This window comes from Pieris napi, chromosome 20 (genome assembly GCF_905475465.1).
Source record: "Pieris napi chromosome 20, ilPieNapi1.2, whole genome shotgun sequence".
NCBI classification, from domain to species: domain Eukaryota; kingdom Metazoa; phylum Arthropoda; class Insecta; order Lepidoptera; family Pieridae; genus Pieris; species Pieris napi.
In genome coordinates this window covers 6456717-6480153 of record NC_062253.1, presented here as the reverse complement: position 1 = coordinate 6480153, position 23437 = coordinate 6456717, and the positions used below count along the sequence as shown (strand labels likewise).

The 23437-nt window shown below is 33.6% G+C and overlaps 1 protein-coding gene and 2 long non-coding RNA genes across 5 annotated transcripts; 2 read left to right on the top strand and 1 right to left on the bottom strand.

The window, feature by feature from the left end:
* Positions 1 to 368: 368 nt before the first annotated feature.
* Positions 369 to 838, bottom strand: LOC125059875. Its single transcript, XR_007118742.1, has 2 exons — positions 629 to 838; positions 369 to 470 (listed from the first exon to the last, which is right to left on the bottom strand). It is a non-coding gene; the product is annotated as an uncharacterized LOC125059875 (long non-coding RNA).
* Positions 839 to 3077: 2239 nt separating this feature from the next.
* LOC125059877 lies at positions 3078 to 4181 on the top strand. Its single transcript, XR_007118744.1, has 2 exons — positions 3078 to 3137; positions 3439 to 4181. It is a non-coding gene; the product is annotated as an uncharacterized LOC125059877 (long non-coding RNA).
* Positions 4182 to 5659: 1478 nt separating this feature from the next.
* On the top strand, positions 5660 to 23000 carry LOC125059634. Of its 3 annotated transcripts, XM_047664141.1 has the most exons (8): positions 5660 to 5833; positions 6011 to 6117; positions 11269 to 11378; positions 13437 to 13583; positions 14440 to 14659; positions 19846 to 19967; positions 20734 to 20938; positions 22687 to 22998. In XM_047664141.1, exons 2-8 carry the CDS (start codon positions 6040 to 6042, stop codon positions 22879 to 22881), a joined length of 1077 nt encoding a protein of 358 aa, XP_047520097.1. In that variant the 5' UTR covers positions 5660 to 5833; positions 6011 to 6039; the 3' UTR covers positions 22882 to 22998. The 3 variants fall into 3 exon arrangements, with proteins under 3 accessions (XP_047520097.1, XP_047520095.1, XP_047520096.1); XM_047664139.1 differs by lacking the exon at positions 5660 to 5833 and having other exon boundaries at positions 5840 to 6117; XM_047664140.1 differs by lacking the exons at positions 5660 to 5833; positions 6011 to 6117 and adding an exon at positions 7881 to 8117 and having other exon boundaries at positions 22687 to 23000.
* Positions 23001 to 23437: the final 437 nt, after the last annotated feature.

Here is a 23437-nt window from a genome sequence, read left to right as displayed (position 1 = left end):
ACATCAATATGGAATCAAAGGTTCACTAAGGGTTTTAATTTCATACCAGACTAAGTTTCTATTTTATAATTTTTATTAATCCCTCTTTTCATTTCATTGAGTACTTACTGCTTTTCAATTCTCACTTTCTAAAAGTATAAATTTATTATAAACAATCAACCTTTATGACTAGTAGCAAATCACTTATAAAATCTACACTTATATACAAAACTGCTTTCAAATTGACATTAAAAATGTTCAAGCACAAACACCAAACCTAATTAAAGCTTAAATCAAACTCTAATTTCAGTGTTCACACTAGTCTACGTTTTTTTTCTATTGTTTTTTAATTCCTTGGACTTTATCAACTTCTAGTCAACCTTATTTTCAATCTTTATTTATCAATCCACAGTACTATTTCTATTGTTTCTTCTAACCGGTAACAAAATATGATGCTTCTTCATTTAGCAGATTAGTTGTGAGGTCAAATCCTAAAAATATCAAAGTATGAGTACTACTAATTATTATATATCGCGATTATGCAATTTCAAAATATTGTATTTATTTGTAGCCTTAAATTTCTGACAAAACATGAAACAATCCATAATTAATTTAAACATGGAATTAAATTCATATATTCACTTTGCACCTTCCGTAAATTCCACTTAAATCGAAAATTGTTCCGACCTTGCTGACATTCTAATGTCCCTTTTGCAGCTTCCAATTGCAAATTTACAACAATATTGTAAAGTTTTAACTTTTATTTGTTTATAAAAGTGACATTAGGAATACATTTAATCCAGAGACAATATGACGGAATAAGGTGCTACGAACAGCAGCTCGCATCTACGCTGTCGACTTTGCGGTAATGTATCGACATGCCTCTTGGCTACGAACGAAGCGTTTTCGACAGTACAATTACGCAAAAGCGGTAGTGTATGTAGAATACTTTTCGACACCAATATGGCTAGACCCCCAGCCCTGCGATTCTGTAACTCAACTGAAAAGGTGGGAGCTTGTAGTTTATTGTTTATCAGAATGCCAAATCATAAAATGACTGCTTCACGACTGATTTGAGAGCGACCGCCGATGCAAAAACCGCTGTGTGAGTTGGAAAAGTGAGTTACAGAATCGCAGGGCAGATCTTGTTCAATCAGATGAATGAACAATGAGTGTGAATAGTTAATGATTTCAAACTATAAAAGAATATTATTTCTATTTCAAAATTGTATTAAAGTGCTCTGATATAAGTTAGGTACTAGTACTATGTAACTATAGTCCTTTTCATGAAAGAAGTCCCCCAGACGCGGCGCTGCAATCGCATAACGTAATGTTGCCATTTATGAGTAAATAATTTACCAATTTTATTTACATTTAGCAGATGTAATTTATCAAAATATAATATTATTTTCTGCATACTTCGATGAAACAATATTTCTGTTATGTAAAAAGTATATTTTTATTTACTTATATTAGCGGTGTTCCAACTACTTACAAGGAAAAGATGAGAAAAAAGCAATACAATTTTTTATTCAGTTTTATTGCATAATAGTTGGGTTACAATTTTTTTCGAAGTACACGCCGCTATTATACCTTCGTTTGTAATTCTTGTTACAGTTTTCTGTGTCACACCTGCAATTAAATTATGAACAATTAAAAATAATAGTAACTTTAAGTTTATAATGCTTATGTAATATGTAATATATGTTTTAATTTCAGTTACCTAGTTTCATCACGTTATGTATCAATTTTGTCGCAAAAACGAATTTATATCATAAAAGTCCCATCAATACAGCAAAAAATTATTAAATGGCAACACTAAAAAGTACCTGTTATGGCGGGAACTCTCTTCCGAACATTGTTTAGTGGTATTAAAACACCTTGATTCTTATGTTCCGCTTCACAAAACTCTTTTACCTTTAATATCATTTCTCGAGCCGAACTTTTTACAACTTTTGGCATTGTAATCAATCTTTAAAATGCACTAAGCTAGTTAAAAATTCACAAAAATCTACCACAACAAACGAACTTGATAACATCGACGAATGACAACATTGCCGAGTGCCGACCGGCGACCTGTCAAATTTAGTTCCAAAAATCACCGCGGGACTTCTTTCATGAAAAGCACTATACAATCAGTTTTTTGACGGCTTATTACAAAGCGCGGCGCGGCGACTAGTGCCATCACCGATCATTAATTCAGGGGTCTCTACTTTGTCACAACACTATTTTTATTTCATTAAAAACTGACAACACCGTAAACGTCAGTTGACTTCGTCTAATTAAAAATTCGACTATAAACATACACGGGGGTCTAGCCAAGATGGCTTAACGGTAGTGTATGTAGAAAGTCGAAAACTAAATTTGTATGAAAATGACAGCTCGTGTCGACAGTCGGTAGCCTAGGCCCTAAAGGCGTGAGTCGGGATACAATAAGCGACGCCATGACAGTGCTACGAAAAGACACACATTAACGCTTACGCTATTCGGTAGCCAACGACAAATTAATGTTTCGGCAGTGTAGAAAAAACGGCGTTTCTCCGCCATGTTTTAGCGTGATCTCAAAAGCTGCTGTTTGCAATAATTCAGTACAACTATTGCCATCTTTAATGACTACCGTTTTAAAAACATGTCATATTTTGGACGTTTCAACGAAATGGTTTTAATTTGTTATCTGTCTTTTTTTAACGTTCTCGTGTAATTGTAATAATTTAAACTAGAGTTAATATTTTTAAGTTAAGAGTTTTAGTTTTTCTATGAATCAATGCGAGGATAACATAATAGACACAGATAAATATGAAAATATCAAGAAAATCAGCAAATTAGTAGAGGTAAATCCTAGTTATATTGGATATCTTTTATTGATATTTATATTGCATGTAAGTTCATGAAATTGTTCTTTAATTTGAAAAATACATATACCATTTAATATTGCATATATTATGTAATCACAAAGTAAAATGATTGTATATTTTATTTGTATATTTCAGATGAGAAAGCAGTCACTAATGAACATAATTAGAAGTTCTAAATATATTTTATTGTAATTATAATAGAAGCTGATAATGATATAATATTGATTTAAATTAATCAAAAAAGTGGATTTATACTTTATGAACTTAAGAAATATAAAATCTAGTGAGCAATACTAAGTAATGGTAAGCAGATATTTTCTTTAATTATTTACTAAGTCAATATACTAGAGAAGTTATTATAATATTGTTAATGAATTAGAAGTTTGAATTCAAGTCCCTTGAGAGTTACTGACATTGTTTGGTTATTAAAAACTTTAATTGACAATAAGCAGCAAAGTGACAAATTAAGTATATTTTTAAGTTTAGAATTAAGTAAAGAGTTTTAATATTAAAGTTACCTATTGAACAAACCTTGGACCGATCTCAGTTTGGTTTGTCAGTTTTCTATTTGATCAAAGTACTAACTAAAATATTTTCTTTTCAGAAAAAGAGAAGCTAATAAGACAACTAAAAATATTAAAAAAAACCACAAATGGACAAGTTTTATTAGTCTTATCTTTTATTAATTTAAGTGTTATATTATGTACCTGAAAATGGGGAATGAAGCATTTTATGAATAATGTAAAAAATAAGACAAGTGGAGTATGAAATAATGGTTGGTTAAGTAACATTACCTCATGAACAGGAAACAGTAACTGAAACTATGTTCTTCCACATTTAATCTTAATAAGTTCAGCAGTTTGAATGTTAATGAGATATTATTATAAACAAACTAGATTTGTAGATTTTGGGAAGAATTATATCTTTAAAAAAACTATTATTATTTACAATTGTTGTGTTAAGGAAACAATCACTGTTTTTTTAATCGCCCAGGATGTATTCATAGTAACTGTAGGTATCATTATCAATTTTATGAAATCATCACAACATCTAACGTTAGGTTTTATGAATTGAAATTTTTTTGGTATATAACAGCACATAAACAAGATATTGACATTGCTGCAAACTAACACTTACATTTATTAGTTAATTATCTACATATATAAATATGAATAATTGAATACATCTACATTAGGTAGTAATGCATTGAATTTGGTGCACCTGTGTGTGTTCAGTAGTAATGTCTGTATTGTTTAATAAGTTGTTACATATGCTTATTTTTCTATGTAGACTGCATTATGTTAAGGAAGATATTTGGTGCCTTATTTTAATAAAAAATAACCATAACTGAAACATTTTTATTTTGCTACCTATTTGTTTAATATTCCTAACTGTTAGTAGGTACGGGTCATATGCATTATCTGTATATTCTTGTAAAATAAACTAATATTGTTAACCACTTTAATGGCTTTTCCTACTAAAGAAGACATAGGTAAATTACCAAAAATAAAACTGACAAATACATAACATACAATGTTTATTCATTTCTTACTTAAACAGATTTTGCATTTACATATTAACTAGTAGCAAATCACTAATATAACCAAAAGTTAATAGACATAAATATTAACTTTTAGATTAGATTTATATCTAAGATGTTGGAGCATCAATATGGAATCAAAGGTTGAGTAAGGGTTATAATTTCATACCAGACTAAGTTTCTATTTTATAATTTTTATTAATCCCTCTTTTCATTTCATTGATTACTTACTGCTTTTCAATGCTCACTTTCTAAAAGTATAAATTTATTATAAACAATAAACCTTTATGACTCTAACATAAACTAAAATTGTTTGTTGGACATAAACAGAGATAATTCCAACTAGTAGCAAATCACTAATAAAATCTACACTTATATATAAATCTGCTTACAAATTGCCATTAAAAATGTTCAAGCACAAACACCAAACCTAATTAAAGCTTAAATCAAACTCTAATTTCAGTGTTCACACTATGTTTTTATTCTATTGTTTTTTAATTCCTTGGACTATCCTTCTATTCCTTATCAACTTCTAGTCATCCTTATTTTCACTCTTTATTTATCAATCCACAGTACAATTTCTATTGTTTCTTCTAAGCGGTAACAAAATATGTTGCTTCTTCATTTTGCAGATTAGTTGTAAGATCAAATCCATAAAATATCAAAGTATGAGTACTACTTATTATTATATAGCGCGATTATGCAATTTCAAAATATTGTATTTATTGGTAGCCTTAAATTTCTGAGAAAACATGAAACAAACCATAATTAATTTAAACATGCAATTAAATTCATATTATATTCACTTTGCACCTTCCGTAAATTCCACTTAAATCGAAAATTGTTCCGTCCTTGCTGACATTCTAATGTCCCTTTTGCAGCTTCCAATAATTGGAATTTGCAATTATTGCAAATTTACAATAATATTGTAGTTTTAACTTCTATTTGTTTATAAAAGTGACATTAGGAATACATTTAATCCAGAGACAATATGACGGAATAAGGTGCTACGAACAGCAGCTCGCATCTACGCTGTCGACTTTGCGGTAATGTATCGACATGCCTCTTGGCTACGAACGAAGCGTTTTCGACAGTACAATTACGCAAAAGCGGTAGTGTATGTAGAATACTTTTCGACACCAATATGGCTAGACCCCACGCATACACTATAGATAAACTACAAACGGAGCAATCCGTCAAAAATTCCAAACAAAAATATTACAATAAAACATTGCTAGATACTCAGGCGAAATATTTCTCATAGAGTATAAACTATAAACCTATGTTTATTCCATTGATACTCCTCATCTCTGATCTCAATCGATTTTTAAATTGCAACTTTCAGTTATATTATATATGTAGTATGTACATAAGAATTAGTAATGTAAATTTAGTATTTTAGTATGTTGCCCTTATATCTCTCTCTCACTGAATAGCGATATTGATTTTAAATTAATAGGTATTATTAAATTGACTATCTAGTAAATAATAAATGTTAACAATACATCTTTTGGCCGGAAAACGATTTTTCTAAAACAAACATGAAATTAAAACACTACTCCTATTGTTATTGTAAAATGTTTTTTTATCTTGCTGTCAGAGGTTTAGTTTAAATAAATAATTTTCAATATGCCAGGGGGAATAAAATGTGTGAACTGTATAACAATGGACAACGTTGAGGAAGGACAAGTGCCTAAAGAATTTATTGAATATGATTTTGCAGAAGATGCCCTAGACTTTGAGGTCAGTACTTTTAATGGAAATTGCCATTGTTTATTTTGAAGTATCAAATGTACTACTCTATATACTTTTGAAATATGATATTGTGACCTTAAGTTAATAGCAAAAGGTGACACTTACTAGGCATTTAACCTTAAATAAATCAATGTTTATTAAGAAACGTTTTTAGTTTAACGTTATGGATACACTAAGTATATTATTTCACTGTTTATTGTTACCAGATAGATGTTTCGAGTGCATAGAAATTGTACTCAATTTTCAAAAGTCATGCAATACTCATATTTTCTCATGAGAGATTTATCTCATATTCTATTTAAAAACCTTGATATCCCACAAAGTATTAACACTACTGATAACAATACTCTAAGATTCATATACATGCCCAAATAAAATTTGATTGCTGGTAAGGATTTATTTATTATTCTTCATTTATTTACACATTTAGTTACACTTACAATATTATATTGTACTGATGTAAAGAAACGAAATCTGTGTGGATAATTTCTTACATTGAACATAATTTTTTAACTGTAACTTGTATATTAAATTGGAAGATATGAGCATGTGCACACTTAATCCCTTAATTTTTGGTGATACAAGCAGGGCAATTTTGTCTTTAAAGAAATGTGATAGGCACTGAATATAAGAAACCATTTAAAAATAAACTTGCATTTTTGTATGTCCGCTCTACCTCTCAATAGACCATAATCTGTCGATACTCATGTAATTATTTAATGCATTTTTATAATATTTTTATAATTTATAACTACTACATATTTTATCGAGGCTACAAGTACTAAATAACCACACTAGGTATGGGAAATGGTGACTTTTGTTGAATGGTGTCTACATCTACTAACTCTCTCAGAGGTGCCCACTTTATGCATGCATTGTGCTTGCTAAATAATATTGCGGTACAGAGCAATATATTCAGTTTAACACTGACCTAATTCACATGAGTTGCATTGTCCATTATTTGCTATGAAAAGGAAATTAGGTTAGGTTATTTTTTTCTTTTCTATAGAATTAGTGTCAATTAGTTGCTGTAATCATAGACTAACATTTATTTATGCACTTTCTTTTCTCTTTACTGTAGCTTTTATGACACAACTGTTGAATTTATAACCCAGAAATAGAGTCATTGGCACTCTATAATAGCTTTTAATCTTTATTAATAAATAATGACACACATGTACCAACATCTGTGTAATTATTTTATATAAAATTATTCATAAATGAAAAATCCCTCATGTAAAAACTTAAATAAATTTTTCAGCTATTGAATAATTACATCAATTGCTTTTTAATCTTAAGATATTCAAATAAATTTTCTAGTATTTCTGATGTTAGTTTATCATTAAATGTTTATTATTATTTACTCCACTTTTCATTGTTATCTCTCATATCATGGGGTTGTAATAGAATTTCTTCTATTCTATTTGTGTGGTTTCTGTCTGCATGCAATCAAAGGTAAATTAAACAAAGTAATGACTGAATTATTTTGATTTTTTGCTTCAATGACTTTCAAATTAATGTTGTGAGGTCTGGGTCAATGCCCAGAAAAACAATAATTGTTTCAGATTGGCCGTTTCGCCTAAAATACAAGTGAACAGGGCACAGACAATGATCCATATTATAGTTTGAAAGCTTAAGAGTTACTAAGCATACAAAGTAACTCAAGCTTAAGCATACTCTACTATTTTAAGTCACATAGTAAACACGCAAATACTGCTATACGTTAATGCACATAACAATAAACAAACATTCTAATACTAAATGCTGAGGGTTACGGACGTAACTGGGGCGCGGGCACCCAATAGCACGATTGTACGGATATTTTCGTGAGCCAAAGATATAATTTGTGGGCAGTGCAATGCCTGGCCTCTTGCGATGACGAACGTCTAAATCGAAACACGATGGTCTGCTGTCGTGATTGTGGTGCGTTTTGTCGCCGTTTATTTTGCCGCCAAAACGATGTTAATGAAGAGATTCCAATATCACCGGTAATTTGAGATGTTGTTAACAGCACTGTAACTGAAAGCTTCTGACACTCACTAACTGTATGTATGTTTTTAACGCTGTGGTGTTAATGTATTATGTTGTGGTTACAAGCAATCTCTATTGTAATAACCTATTTTAATTGTTATATAGATGACCCCGGTTGCCATGACGACCAAAAATACAGATAAAAAATAGTTGAAATTTGTATTATACAATTTTATTACTTATAAATTAAATATATACATAGAATAACAAAGTGAAAAAAACTTGATTCATTTTTAGTTCTTAGCAATGTTGCTAATTGTGGTAACTTTGTTTACAATAACATTCCTTCATGGCCTCGAAAATAACATGAGTTTGAAATAGAAGTCAATTCAGCGAATTGCCGTAAAAAAATCGAACCCGTAAAAACATTTTAGACTTTTTTCGTTCCGCGGTTTAAGTGCAAAGGGCATTACTGATACTTGTAGATTACTTTATTAGTATATTACTTTAAAAAAAAATTTAACCGTCAAAAATTAAGAATAAATTTGATTTTCTTATCGCTTCAATACCTAACGTCTTGAAGGTTAATTTTTTCTCAAAGCTGACGTCATTTTGTTATGTACATTTTTAACGATGCAATAAAATTATAATATTAACACTGCTTAGATAAACTTATTCAAATAGCAAGGAAAATTGTTTATTAATTATTTTCCAGTAATAATTAAGGCTTTACTTTGGATTGCCTGCCATAGGCGGTTGGGCTACATGATATGATGAGTATATGTTCTTAATTAATAATAAAGATATTTCTGTACAAAATTTCTTGATTTGAGGTGAATGAACTAATTTTACAGATGGCGTCGTTGGATGCCAAGTAAAAAGCAATACAAATGATAAGCATTTAATTACTTCAAATTTCAATTTTAATATGTAAATGGCCAGTATTTCATTAAGTTTAGTCAGGTAACACGCCTTACGGAGCGTTCACAGTCTGCTAAGATTGTCCCTGGCACAAATTAATTTCTTTGGTCTGATGACCTCATACTTAGGCATGAGGTGTGACTCAGTACCTATCGTTTTGATAACATGGTATGAATGTTAAGATATTAACACCGTCATAGAAAACCCTCAAACCACTACTCATAACTACAATCAAAAAGCCCGCTTTGAATAATTTTTGTTCCAACATTTCTTAGTACTAGAGAAACTCTGAAGATTTTAAATAACTGTTATTGTGACTCATTTCAATAAAAAACATTGAGAACGAATTGTTAGCTTCGGGTTAGTAATACTTTTTGTACATCACAATAACACAAAAACAGGGAAAAAAACAAATAAAAGACAAAGGATGTCTCATACAACACAACTTAAAAACTTAATATAAAATTACATGCAAAGGTAAACAAATGCTTATCGATATAATTTTTACGTACATCAACTCTTCGAGGTCTGGCACGGCTACAGAAAGAGCATTCAACAATCGACGCAATCGTAGTCGTTTAAGAAAATTAACCCGTAACAATAGTAAACATATATTTCAAATTATAATTTAACCACACGACTTCAATTGTTTTCTGTTTATTTAAATATGTTATTTAATTTCATCCAGCATTATAATGAGTATTTAAAGCCTGTGTCATCGAAGGCGTAACAAGTGTACCTGAATCCTTACTATGTAACTTCCAATAACGATAGCCCGACGTTATAAGAGCACGATGTGATGTAGTTCTCTCAATATCCGTAGGTCTGATGTCGCAGAATTGAAATCAAAAACATATTATTAAAATCTGGATCGCTGTCGCTGAGCGCTCTCTATCCCAAAAGGTTAATCACATCCATATCGATCTATAAACGCGACTTCCACTAGTTAAATAGTCTCGGATACAGAAATACTTTGATTATGAATACGAATTTCACCGCCTTCTTGAAAAACCATTTGAATATCATTTAGTTCACACCTATGTAAATACGATAGATTATCTATTGATATATTTTACAGCAATGGCTCAAGATATGGTCCGTTAGTTTATCATGAACGTGTGTGAGGTAATTACTAAAAAAGTTTTTTGTCGACGTAGATATGCTGTAAGTTAATTATTTATACTAAATATCCGATCATTTTTCTCATTTATAAATTTCCTGTAGGGTTTTACGTATGCTAGCTTTTCCACGCGATGTTATAATTATTATAAAACCAATCTATCGTGTAAATATATGCATTTAAAGTCTCTTATGAAGGCCATACACACTACGGTCTACCGGAGAGGTAATCTGTGCAGGTATGCCTGCGCAGGTCAACTCTGAAAGAAACCGTAGACCGTAGTGTGTATGGCCTACATAACAGACACTATTTTATTGACTCTCTTTAGTCAGCGCTTTATTCTTTATTTAGTGATTAGTGTGGGTCATGACAACGTCTTCTAGAGTCAGGCACAAATATTGTCTGATCTGTCAATTTTTTTTCTATGGACATTATTGACAGCGCCCGATATAAGATAGGGTACCTAGTGAACCTAACAAAGGCAGTATAGAACACTGTTCTTTACAGGAGGCGATTATTTTCTGCCCATATTCCATAGAATCGAACCGCTTTCATCGTCAATTAAATGAATCAGTGGCGTTTCAACCTTTTTTGTTCTGGGCCCCAGATTTCTGTATCTGTTTCACAATTATTTGTTAATCTAATCGGCAAGTAGGTGATCAGCCTCCTGTGCCTGACACACGTCGTCGGCTTTTTCTGACTAAGGCAAGCCGCTTTCCTCACGATGTTTTCCTTCACCATTCGAGCAAATGTTAAATGCGCACATAGAAAGAAAGTCCATTGGTGCTCACGCTGAAGCCACTTGGTCAACAATGCTCGTCAATTAATCGATTATGTCACCGTAAAATTGTAAACACCGTTAGATTGTAATCTATCTCGCGAGATTGTAAACTGTCGAAAGATTGTGAACCTCAACGAACTGCTTACAATTTAACGTATTATTATTCGGTAGATTGTAATCTATCGAAGTGAAACCGTCAAATTGTGAAACGGATCGCACCTCGCGCGTTGATTGGTTGAACGGAATATGCCCCGCGCCACCATATTTGTTTTTATAATCTCGCGAGATAGATTACAATCTAACGGTTTTTACAATTTTACGTTAACAATTATATAATTTTTTTCAGATTCAGTTGGCTGAAGCGCAAGAAGTTAAGTTTAGTCAAACGTTGATAGAACCTCTCTCAATTGGATCTCATATCGTGTGTACGGGGACGCCTTCAGAAGATTTACCATGGTAGGTAAGACATATACATAATATATCTTATTACTTTGATATTTTCGTATATGATTGCGATAACCGTTTCTACCACCAGAACTTGATGTTTTTTAGTCCATTGAAATGTTACATGGGCTGAAATTTTTTTGGAGAACGCAATTTTACTTATGGGACATATATTGGCGCCCTTGTCCCCCGGCCGCCATCTTGGAAAAAGGGGTGAAAACACGTTTTTGGCTATGTCTCCTAAACTATAAATCGAAAAAAAATTTCAGTTTGGCCCTCAAATTGTAACATTTCAATGGACTAATTATAGGTTTGGGAAGACAGAAACGAATGCAGGATTTTTATGAAAGATGGAAGGAGGATAGATTTGAGAGAGAGTTTCACAGGGCATTTTCTTTTGGGAACTAGCGAGCAGTGGAATCGACTCCCGGTGGGGGTCTTCCCTGAGAGATACGACCTCCAAATATTCAAAATTCGAGTGTACACCTCCCACAAAGGCCGGTAACGCACCCACTAAAAATGGGTGTCTATGGGCTGCGACTGCCCTTTTTGGGCGTCCCGCAGGCTATATTATATAAAAAAAATCTATCTTAAAAATCATTTTAGTCCCCTGAACAACCAAGTTAAGTTATAAAAAAAATTTAATAATTAATCTCCACCAGTGCGAAGCCTCGTCAGGAAATACATGCAGTAAGAGAAATGAAAATGTAAAATTTATCATAGATATAATACCTATATCCAACCGAACGGTACCGTCATAATGTGGCATTATCGTACCCACCAATACTTTACGATAGTTAAATTCTTCAATGTCATATGTTGTATATAAATTGTACTAAAACTATTGTATATTATGTTTAGTTGAAATACGCGCCATATCAATATCTCTTGCCCTTCCGTGTTGAGTTCAAATCTTATTATATATCTTATAAACATTCTTTCACTACTTCAAACTTAGTACATTTATTAATAAGCGAATGAATTCCTTCTTTTGTTTGTTTGGAAGGTAAAATAACGATTTTCAACATGTTTATGGGTAAAAGAGGGTGGGTGACTTAGGCACAAAATCGTTATACAAAGGTCACGCAACCAATAAACGACACGCTATTGCCTCATAAAATCCTTCGATCCTTCTTTTTATTTCACCTATTTTTTCCTACTACTAATTGTAGTTTTACGATGTACCTTTGACTACAACATGGTATAGTAGAAGAATGCTTTAAGATCTGATGTAATTTTTAAAAATATATGAGTATATATTTGTCTAATATTACGATTGTTTTATGTATTTGTAGCGACACAATCTTCGGCTATAAATCAGTACGATGACGTCATATCCTGAATCGCGCTATCAAAGTATTTCCCGCTGAGTATATATCAACAAGCAACTAAGGGAGCGTTCACGTCAACCAATTTTTGGAGATTATTGACCCCCCCCCCATGTAACGCGCCGTATAAACGTTTTTCTTTGTAACGTTTCGGGACCACCCAGTCACCAGTGACTCTTTATACCTAAAAGTTACCATTATGTGGTGTAAAGTACTGGAAAGTTAAAAATAATATTAACAATAACGCGTAATTCAATCCCCGTCCCGCATCGTAACATCGTTTTACAAATAGACCCCCTTCCAAAAATTCATTACGTAATTCTTGAACGCTCCCTAAGGCCTTTGGTCCTATAAAAACCATCATCAACGGTGAAGTCCCTTACTTCAGTGAACTTCCGTTCTGCCCTTCAGGCTAGTGACCATCCCACGGCAACCACCCCAAGTCTCGCAGAAGACGCAGCTCCTCCCTTTGAAGCACCTTCCTTCCCCCACATATTTTTATTCTCTAAATAAGACTCCGAATATGTCATATGAAATGACTCAAAGCGCAATCATATCTACCCAATGTAGGATTTTCTATACAAGCAAAATAATGACATTTGAAACAAAGCTTACTACACTCATCTGTCCTTTTTCATCACAGCGTAATACAATTTAACGGAAAGAGACTAGATAAAACAGTGTAAAACTGTTTGAGTTTTTATGAATATGATACTCTATGGAATCTATGTTTATTTTCCAGGTTTGCTATAAACATCGGTTGTGGAGACGCCGATAAAGGGGGTGGAGATATTGCCGTCCATTTCAATGTACGTTTACCCCAGTGTTATGTTGTTAGAAACACGCGGCGCCATGAGAAATGGGGAACCGAAGAGACTACAGCCTACAGGTATTGCGCCATTTAAGTATTACGTAAATACTATAGGGGTGAGGGGGGTTCTTTGATTTTCTTATTAGGTGATTACAACAGTAATTATTAACTTTTTTGCACATATTATCCATACATTGTCTATGCTTGAAAACGAAATGCATTTTCGAGGATTCCTACGAAAAATTGATACGTTTTATATTAATTATTTACCGTCGCTTAGTCGGGTATATGGGGAAAGTCCTGGCTTAGATTTCCGATAAAGTAATAATTTTTACTTGTCTATGAGGAAAGATTAACACTCTAGATGCGCTACAAACTTATATGGGTCAAATTGTATCCGTTTTTTTCTCTTTTTTTTAGTAGGTTTACTCTTGTGGTTTTGAGGTTAGAGGGGGTAATGGGGGGCTGTTCAAGTATTACGTAAACACTATAGGGGGGAAGGGTGGGTCTTTGATTTTCTTATTTGGTGATTACAACAGTAATTATTAACTTTTTTACACATATAACCCACACATTGTCTAATCTTGAAAACGAAATGCATTTTCGAGGATTCCTACTTAAAATTAATACGTTTATGTACTATTATTTTTGAGAGCTTTGCTTAATTTTACTGACAAGAGGAAGGGGAGGGGGGGGGGGAATTGCTTGTCTTGACGACGTTTGGCCTCAACCTAGGAGCAAGTTCTAAGAATAGAAAAAAGAATAATTGTATAATAACTGACTCAAACGCACGACCTATGGGTTGAAATGGAATCGAATGGAAAAGTGGAAATTTGAGGCAAATTTTATGCAGAATTCCTTTAAACCAACTAAAAGTGTCGAACTTCATAAAATTAATTTAAAGTATAATTTTATGTTTATGTATCTATTTCAGTAAATTTCCCTTCAAAATTGACACACTATTCACAGTAGAGGTGCTCGTAGATGAGAAAGAAACATTATGGGCGGTGAATGGCATTCATTACTGTAGCTATGCCCATCGAAATCCCAGTCCCCTTATTGCTAACTGGGTGCAAGTAACCGGAGTAAGAGATGCGACATTGAATGTACAAAAGACTGAATTGTATCCGACGCTGGCACCGCCTTTGTTTGAGGTAATTTACATGTCTCTTTCTTTAACCATGCTGTAGATAAAGACAGCAAATATTTCATACACATTTTTATGTACTGGGCAAAATACAATGGGTCAGGCAGTCAAGAAACTTTTAAATTAAGACTCAATAATAGAAACAGAGATAAATATTATTGTCTCCTTTTAACTCTTTAAGAACTTCCGGTTGGGTACCTGTCAAGTGTGCACGTCGTAAATACTTTCCGACGATATTAATATATTTTTGTGGTTAAATTCAAGTGTTTCACCATAAATTGTTTGAAAACTGCAGTTCAGCAGCCTATTCACCAGGATCACTACGAAAACTGTCGAAAATCCAAGGGAAAACAGAGATAAGTGGCGAAATATTTGCTCAAAAACATACATATAACTATAACATCAACAGATTAATAGCCGAGTTTGAGGTTAGAGCATAGACTTTGACCGAACGAGAAGTGTCACTATCACTTACTGTCACTGGCAAGCCTGTCAAGAGTATTTACGCCAGTAAGCCTACAACTCAGTGTTGCCAAGATAATTGCCAACAGTGGGAATTTTTATCAAAATTAAGGGAGAAATTTTCCGAATTGAAAAATGGATAAACAAATAGAAACGCTGTTCAGCAAAATGAAAATAGAGCTTGAGAAACAGACTGCGGATATAACCATGAACCTTACGAAAAGTTTGGAAGTAACATTAGATGAAAAGTTAAAACCACTCACTGAAGAAACGAAGCAACTTAAGGAAGAGGTCGATATTTTAAATAAAAAAGTGAGAAGCTTAGAGAGAGAAGCAAGGAAAAACAACTTGATCATCTACGGAGTTGAGGAATCCGAGAAGGACAACACTGATCTCCTTGAACTTGTGCTAAAAACTTTGAACTATTGTAGTAACGAAAGTATGGAAAAATGGGATAAGTGGGAGATAAGTAATGTTCGGAGACTTGGCGAGAAAAATGCAGAGAAATCGAGACCAATATTAGTGACACTCACACTATTTTGGAGAAAAGTACAAGTTCTTAAAAATAGTAAGGCCCTCCCAACCAACGTTTTTGTCACTGAAGACTTCCCGAAAGACATTTTAAACAAACGAAAGGAGTTAAGAATCAAATTAAAAGAGGAACTAGGCAAAGGAAAGGTTGCTTTCATTCGATATGATGAACTAATTATCAAAGAAACTGGCAACGAAAAAAGAAAACGTTCTCCCTCGAATTCTCCAAATACTCCCACTAATAATCAAAAGAACAGAGAAACTTCAAAAAAGCCCACAAAAATCACCAAAACTAATGCTCCCATCTTCACTAAGCAACAATCACACCCGACTAATGACCAGAATAACCAATAGCAGACAAAAAACTCCTCCATCCGGAATGAACGACTAAATACTGAAACAATTAAAACTAACACACCAATTACAACAAGTCCCAACCCGGCTGGTCCCCGTGGGACTTTAAGCGACCACCACCCTCCATCAAAAAGAACAACCAGAAAACAAAACTCATTAAAAATATGTACATACAATGTGAAATCTTTAGCTACAACAACAAGGTTTCTCGAACTGATACTGGCACTAGAAAAAGTAGAACATGATATCGTAGGACTTGCCGAAGTAAGAAGAATGGGGATTGGCATCGAAGAGCATGAGAACCACATATTTTGCTTTATAGGTGAAACAAAAGGCCTTCATGGAGTGGGCTTTTTAATAAAGAAAAATCTAAAACAGAATATAGTTAACTTTAATGGCATTTCAGAAAGAGTAGCCCTACTTCAAATGAAAATTGACAATAAAGCTTTATCACTAATACAAGTCTATGCCCCGACAGCGAACGCGAACAACGATGATATCGACAAGTTCTATGCAGATCTAGCAAAAGCTCACGACTTAGCAGATGAAAAATTAATAGTTATGGGAGACTTTAATTCAAAGATTGGACACCGTCAAGAACATGAATGTTTAATAATGGGACAACACGGTTACGGCAACCGAAACGAAAGAGGCGAACGATTAATACAATATGCTTACGAGCATAAACTCTTAATATTGAACACCTTTTTTAAGAAAAAGCCTAGCCGTAGGTGGACCTGGAATTCTCCCGACGAAACGACAAAAAATGAAGTAGACTTCATAATGTACAACAATTCAAAAAACATTTCAAATCTCGAAGTATTAAATAAGATTAACTTTCCTTCCGACCACAGACTTTTGCGAGCGTCCTTCGATCTAGGTACACCAAAACTGAGTCGAAAAAACTTTAAACTAACTTCAAAATCATTAAAAACTAAAAGCGAAAAAACTAATTATTTAAAAGCACTAGAAACTAACTTGTCTAAACAAAGTGAAATACTAGAAAAAACACAAGATATCCAGACTTACTATGACAATTTTGAAAAAATCATCATCTCTAGTCTAAATACAAAAATGGAAAACAGCAAAAGAGAACATAAAATACTTAAAAAAGAAACACTAGATTTGATATCCCAACGAACGGAATTAAAGTCTACTAAAAATAAAACTAAAGAATTAAAAGAAGAACTAAAATCTCTTTATAAGAAAACTAACAAGGCGATTAGAGAAGACTATCAGAATTACAGAAAGACAATTATAGAGAAAAACTTGACAAAATTTAGAAGTGCTAAACGGGCCTACAAAGAACTGAGCACACATAAAAGCTGGATTCAAAACCTCAGCCAAAAACAAAAAGAAACCAAATCACGACAAGAAATAATTAAATGCGCAACAGCCTACTATAGAGAGCTTTACAAAAACATGCCGGACAGTAACAACTTAACAGAGACTATGAATAATGAGCTTGAGAAGGAATCTAAAATTGACGAAATCTCAGAAAAAGAAGTATTAAAGCACATCATAACATTAAAATCAGAAAAAAGTCCTGGCCCAGACAATATCAGTAACGAAGCCTTAAATGTGGGAGCTCCACTGCTTTTCACATTCTTGACTAGACTGTTTAATATGGTATTTATTTCTGGAACTGTCCCGTATCAATGGTGCAAGTCTGAAATTGTCCTGCTGTATAAAAAAGGAGATCCAAGAGATATCAGTAACTATAGGCCGATCAGTTTGTTATCCAGCATCTACAAACTTTTCTCATCACTTTTGTTAAGCAGAATAGCAGACAAAATTGACCTCATGCAGCCAGTAGAACAAGCCGGCTTTCGCTCCAAGTTTTCAACAATAGACCACATCCATACAATCGAACAACTTTTAGAAAAATGTAAAGAATTTAATTATCCTCTATATATAGGGTTTGTGGACTATCTTAAGGCATTTGATAGCATCACTCACTGCTCCATTTGGGAAGCATTAACATCTTGCAATATAAACTACTGCTATACAAAAGTGATACAAAATATCTACTCAAACAGTACAAGTTCAATACGATTGGAAAACAAAGGGGAAGAAATTAATATTGAAAGAGGTGTGAGGCAAGGGGATCCACTCTCTCCTAAACTTTTTATAGCAGTTCTGGAAATGATATTTCAAAAATTGGACTGGAAATCGAATGGTATATGGATTGGCAATAGACAACTAAGCCACATAAGATTTGCAGACGATATTGCTCTTTTCGCCAACTCTGCTTCAGAACTTCAGCAAATGATGCAATTTTTGAACAACGAAAGCAAAAAGGTTGGCTTACACATGAACGCCAGTAAAACTAAGGCTCTAACAAACAGTCTGCAGAGACCTATACAAATAGATGGGCACCAGATCCAATATGTAAAGGAATATGTCTATCTAGGGAAACAAATTTCCTTCAACAGCAACAGCAATGAACAAGAAATTGAAAGAAGAATTAGAAGCTCATGGAACAAGTTTTGGTCACACAAAGAAATTTTAAAAGGATCTTATAATTTAGAGCTAAAAAAGACGGTAATGGATGTCTGCATTTTGCCTTGCCTCACCTATGGTAGCCAAACATGGGTGTACACTAATAAGGCCAGAAACAGATTGCTCTCTACACAACACGCCATGGAAAGGAGTATGCTAAGGCTAAGGAGGTTACATAAAGTTAGTAACAAAACCATTAGAGAAAGGACGAATGTTACAGATGTTCTCAAACATGCTCTAAAAATGAAATGGCGCTGGGCAGGACATGTAGCCAGGGTCTCAGACCAAAGATGGAGTCTCAAAATTACAAAATGGAGAGGCCTCCCAGGGAACAGACATCGGGGCAGACCAAAAATGAGGTGGATGGACGACATTGCCAAAGTGGCAGGCACAAACTGGCTAGAGAAAGCAAGGGATAGACAGGTTTGGAATGGGATGGAGGAGGCATATACCCGGATGGGGTCAAGGCTTCAATAAATTATACTAACATAGTTTAAGAAATATACTAACTCAAAATAGGTTGTAAACAAAACAAATTGTAAGTCTTGAATAAATATGCTTTATTATTATTATTATTATTATAACTCTTTAAGAGTACTTTACTTGTCTGTTCTCTCACATTTCTTTCTCTCTCTTTCTGGTTTTTACACGCTTTATATTAGCTTCATCTGTATGTATGTATGTAACCGACTCCTTCGGATTCGATTTTGACCCACTTTTAACGGACAGATTTAATTCAAACTTTGCGCACCTGTCAAAGATCGATGGACAATGCAATAATCCGAAAAAAAAAATTAAAAAAATTTAACTAAAAAATAAATAATAGTTTAAAAAACTAAAAAACACGCTTTTAAAGCACATCAAACTAAAAAGTGAAAAATAATTCCTAATGTAGGCTGAAAATGGTAATGAACTAAAAATACTGGTATTATTGTGAAAAAGCGTGGGACGCTCTGTGCTATATTTTTCGCCTATCGAGCAACATTATTTATTTTACGTAAATTACGTTTACGCCGTCGTGAAAAGAGACAGCTGCAATTAACTATTCCTTCCCTATCATTCTTATATAAAGTTAACGATTATCTAGTTGATAAAAGGGCCTGGGACTAGTGCTAGACAGGCTACTTCTAATTAATTTGCGATATTTGTTTTAAAAAAAGTGTTGTTTGATGATTTGCTATTTTAAAAGAGTACCGAGAGTTACGCCGGCTTTTTCTCTCGGCCTACACCCGCTGTCTTCTTTGCCGATGAGTAGGGATGCCTACAAATTCAAATTTAATGAAATGACTCATCATTGAAACATTCGAAGTGAACTAAGTATTTTTAAATCTAACAACTTTTCAGGTACCACAGAGAGACTGTATAAATGGGCCAATAAAGAATGGGGAACCCAGTTGGCATTCGAATATTATAGCGACTTTACCAATTGGAATACCTGAAGAACATCAACTGGTTATACATGGAAGGTAAGTTATTGTTAGATGAACTGGCTTTTGCCTCATTTCTTCTATGGCCGTATATAAAGTTAGTACCGATGTTACCATGGTTTGCAAATGGAAATAATATCTGATTAGAGACGTGGTACGAAGAATCAATATTTATAAGTATAAAAATATAATACAACTTTTTAGGTCTGGGCCTCAGTTTTCTGTATCTCATTATTTTTTTGTAATAGGCAAGTATGTGATCACTGATCAGCCTTTTGTACCTGACACACTTAGATTTTTGGGTTTAAGTGAGTGTTAAATGCGCATATAGAAAGTCCATTGATACACAGCCGGGGTTCGCACCTATAACCTGTCATTGCTTGTGGCGGCGTCCATGCGTCGGGTTGACTCTCTCCCTAAAATATGGCGAGGGGTCCGATGGCTGGCCATGCGTCATACTCGTGAACGGGTGCTACTAGTCGTAATTGAATGCGTGTATGCGGTGATGTTAGTTATTTCGACTAAGTATTTGAGTGTTGTTCCCACGAGAATGTAAGCTTGCTCCTATTTCACCATGCCTACTGCTGATAGAGGACAAATCTTGGTTTTAAATTTATTTTACTATTATTTATTACTTATGATGTCATGTTGAACATGGTGTAATGGTTGTGTTGCTTACAAACGTTGTGTAAAACAAAAAACTTGGCGATTAAAAAGAGTGGCGGAGTTCTTCTTTTCCGTTCTACGCCCTTGATTTGCGAACTGTAAAATTAAAAAAAAAAAGTAAAGCATACACGCGTTTCAGACTCCGTCCAATGCTTCACTCGTTCGCATTGGATCTAATGGACATTGCGCGTGAGTGGCCGCGTCCTAACATCCTCTTGCACGTGAACCTGCGCGCGCACGTTGACTCGCAACTCGATCGACAGTTGGTCGTTCTCAACGCTTGGCTCGGCGATTGGGGTGCTGAGAGACGACAGCGGACTGCTAGACTTATACCTGGCTCTGAGGTATATTTTAGTTTTATAATTATTCTAGCTGACCCGGCAAACGTTGTTTTGCCATGTATATTATTTCTAGGAAACATTTTTTTAATTTAAAATTATGTCAAATAGTTGTAAATTTATAATAATACATAACTTTAATCCGGTAAAAAGCGTTTTTCTTTTAAACATTTTTTGGTTCAATAAAAATAACTATCAATAATAAAAAACAGGGGTTGATTTGGGGTGGACACCCCTAATCACTTAAGGGTTTGAAAGATAGATAGTAGCCGATTCTCAATCACATCGATCAATCAAATGTGTGGGCCGGTCCACTGAAAATAATTATTGCTGACGGCAAATTAAATCTGAGTTGGGTCCACTTTTCAAGGCAAAAAATTCCGAAGGAGGTTATCATTGTGTAGTTTTTTTTTAATCTTATTAGAATTGCATCACCTCGACGTCCGTTGTTCCACAACTGAGCATTCTTTAAGGCAGTTTTTGCCGTGCTAAAAATATGATCATGTTAGATTTTGTACTAACTATTTTAATTCATATTCAATTATAATGAAAATTGGCATACAAGTAAACAAAAGGGTTTGTTTTGAAACAAAATAACATTAAATTTCACAGTTTTCTAGAAAATTCACATACTTCTATGAGCGTATAGTCCTTTTCATGAAAGAAGTCCCCCAGACGCGGCGCTGCAATCGCATTACGTAATGTTGCCATTTATGAGTAAAAAATTTGCCTATTTTAGTTACATTTAGCAGATGTAATTTATCAAATAATATTATTTTCTGCATACTTCGATGAAACAATATTTCTGTTATGTAAAAAGTATATTTTTATTAACTTATATTAGCGGTGTTCTACCTACTTACAGGGAAAAGATGAGAAAATAGGGTAAAGAAAAGCAATAAAAAAATTTTATTCAGAGTTTTATTGCATAATTGTTGGGATACAATTTTTTTCGAAGTACACGCCGCTGTTATACCTTCGTTTGTAATTATTCTTGTTACAGTTTTCTCTGACACACCTGCAATTAAATTATGAAAAATTAATAATAATAATAACTTTAAGTTTATAATGCTTATGTAATATGTAATATATGTTTTAATTTCAGTTACCTAGTTTCATCACGTTATGTATTTGTTAAATTTTGTCGCAAAAACGAATTTATATCATAAAAGTCCCATCAATACAGCAAAAAATTATTAAATGGCAACTCTAAAAAGTACCTGTTATGGCGGCAACTCTCTTCCGAACATTGTTTAGTGGTATTAAAACACCTTGATTCTAATGTTCTGCTTCACATAACTCTTTCACCTTTATTATCATTTCTCGAACCGAACTTTTTACAACTTTTGGCATTGTAATCAAACTTTAAAATGCACTAAGCTAGTTAAAAATTCACAAAAATCTACCACATCAAACCAACTTCATAACATCGACGAATGAGAACATTGCCGACCTGTCAAATTTAGTTCCAAAAATCACCGCGGGACTTCTTTCATGAAAAGCACTATACCTATCAAATCCGTCACTTTACCTCCACTTTACTTTTGGATTTTTTTTTTATGTAACCGTAATATTTAGTCCATGTAGTATCCAAATATGATAAAAGTGGATTTTGTTTTTTTTTCAAATACGACATTGTTCTACGATCATGACGAGATGATCCTTCTGCCCGTGTGCCCCCTGTTCTATAAAAAACGGGGGTTTAAAACCCCTTAAAGCTGTAAATTATAAATTAATTTAATATTTTATTTCAGTCAACCGTCCGCATAGTGAGGGGCTCGTGTGAGTGGATGATATATGCGGATGATCTACTAATCGGGGAATTCGAGTACCGGGCGTCTCCTGTTGGCGTGACAGCTATGCGTCTACGTGGCGATCTATATCCGGAACAAATTTACATAGCACCGACAAGTAACTCACCTGTTTACGAAAAACCAACCTCAACATAAATAAAAATTGACAATTATTAAATGATAAATGACTATACAAGGGAGCGTTCATGTATTATGCCACACAATTTTTGGGAGATTATTGACACACACACACACACACACACACACACCCCCCCATGTAACGCGCCGTAACGTTTTTCTGCAACCCCCCTCCCGCATGTAACGCGCCGTAACGTTTTTCTGCAAACCCCCCCCCCCCCTATGTAAAGCGCCGTAACGTTTTTCTAAAAAAAAATCCTTAGGAAATACTTAAACGCTCCCCAATATCTAAAAACACGGCAAAAGTATTTAAATTTTTGATGATTTAAATAGGCCAAACGGATGGAAAATGTATGAATCTGAAAATCCTTGGAAGACAATCTCGAATGAATTAAGCTTTTAAAAAATATATGTATTATGTTATGAAATTGTAAAAATGAAGAATCAATTATTATTATTATGTTAGCCATTTATTGTAAGCGTAAGTCAAGACTTAATAGTGCACTTATATTATTAATTATTAGATGCTAATTGTGATAAACTTTTATTATTCAAAAAAATATCTACACTAATC

Coding starts and splice junctions, on each gene's coding strand:
- LOC125059634 (XM_047664139.1), top strand. CDS start 6,004: ATGCCAGGGGGAATAAAATGTGTGAACTGTATAACAATGGACAACGTT. Junction 13,584..14,439: donor GAAGAGACTACAGCCTACAG/GTATTGCGCCAT, acceptor TATCTATTTCAG/TAAATTTCCCTTCAAAATTG. Junction 19,968..20,733: donor CAACTGGTTATACATGGAAG/GTAAGTTATTGT, acceptor CACGCGTTTCAG/ACTCCGTCCAATGCTTCACT.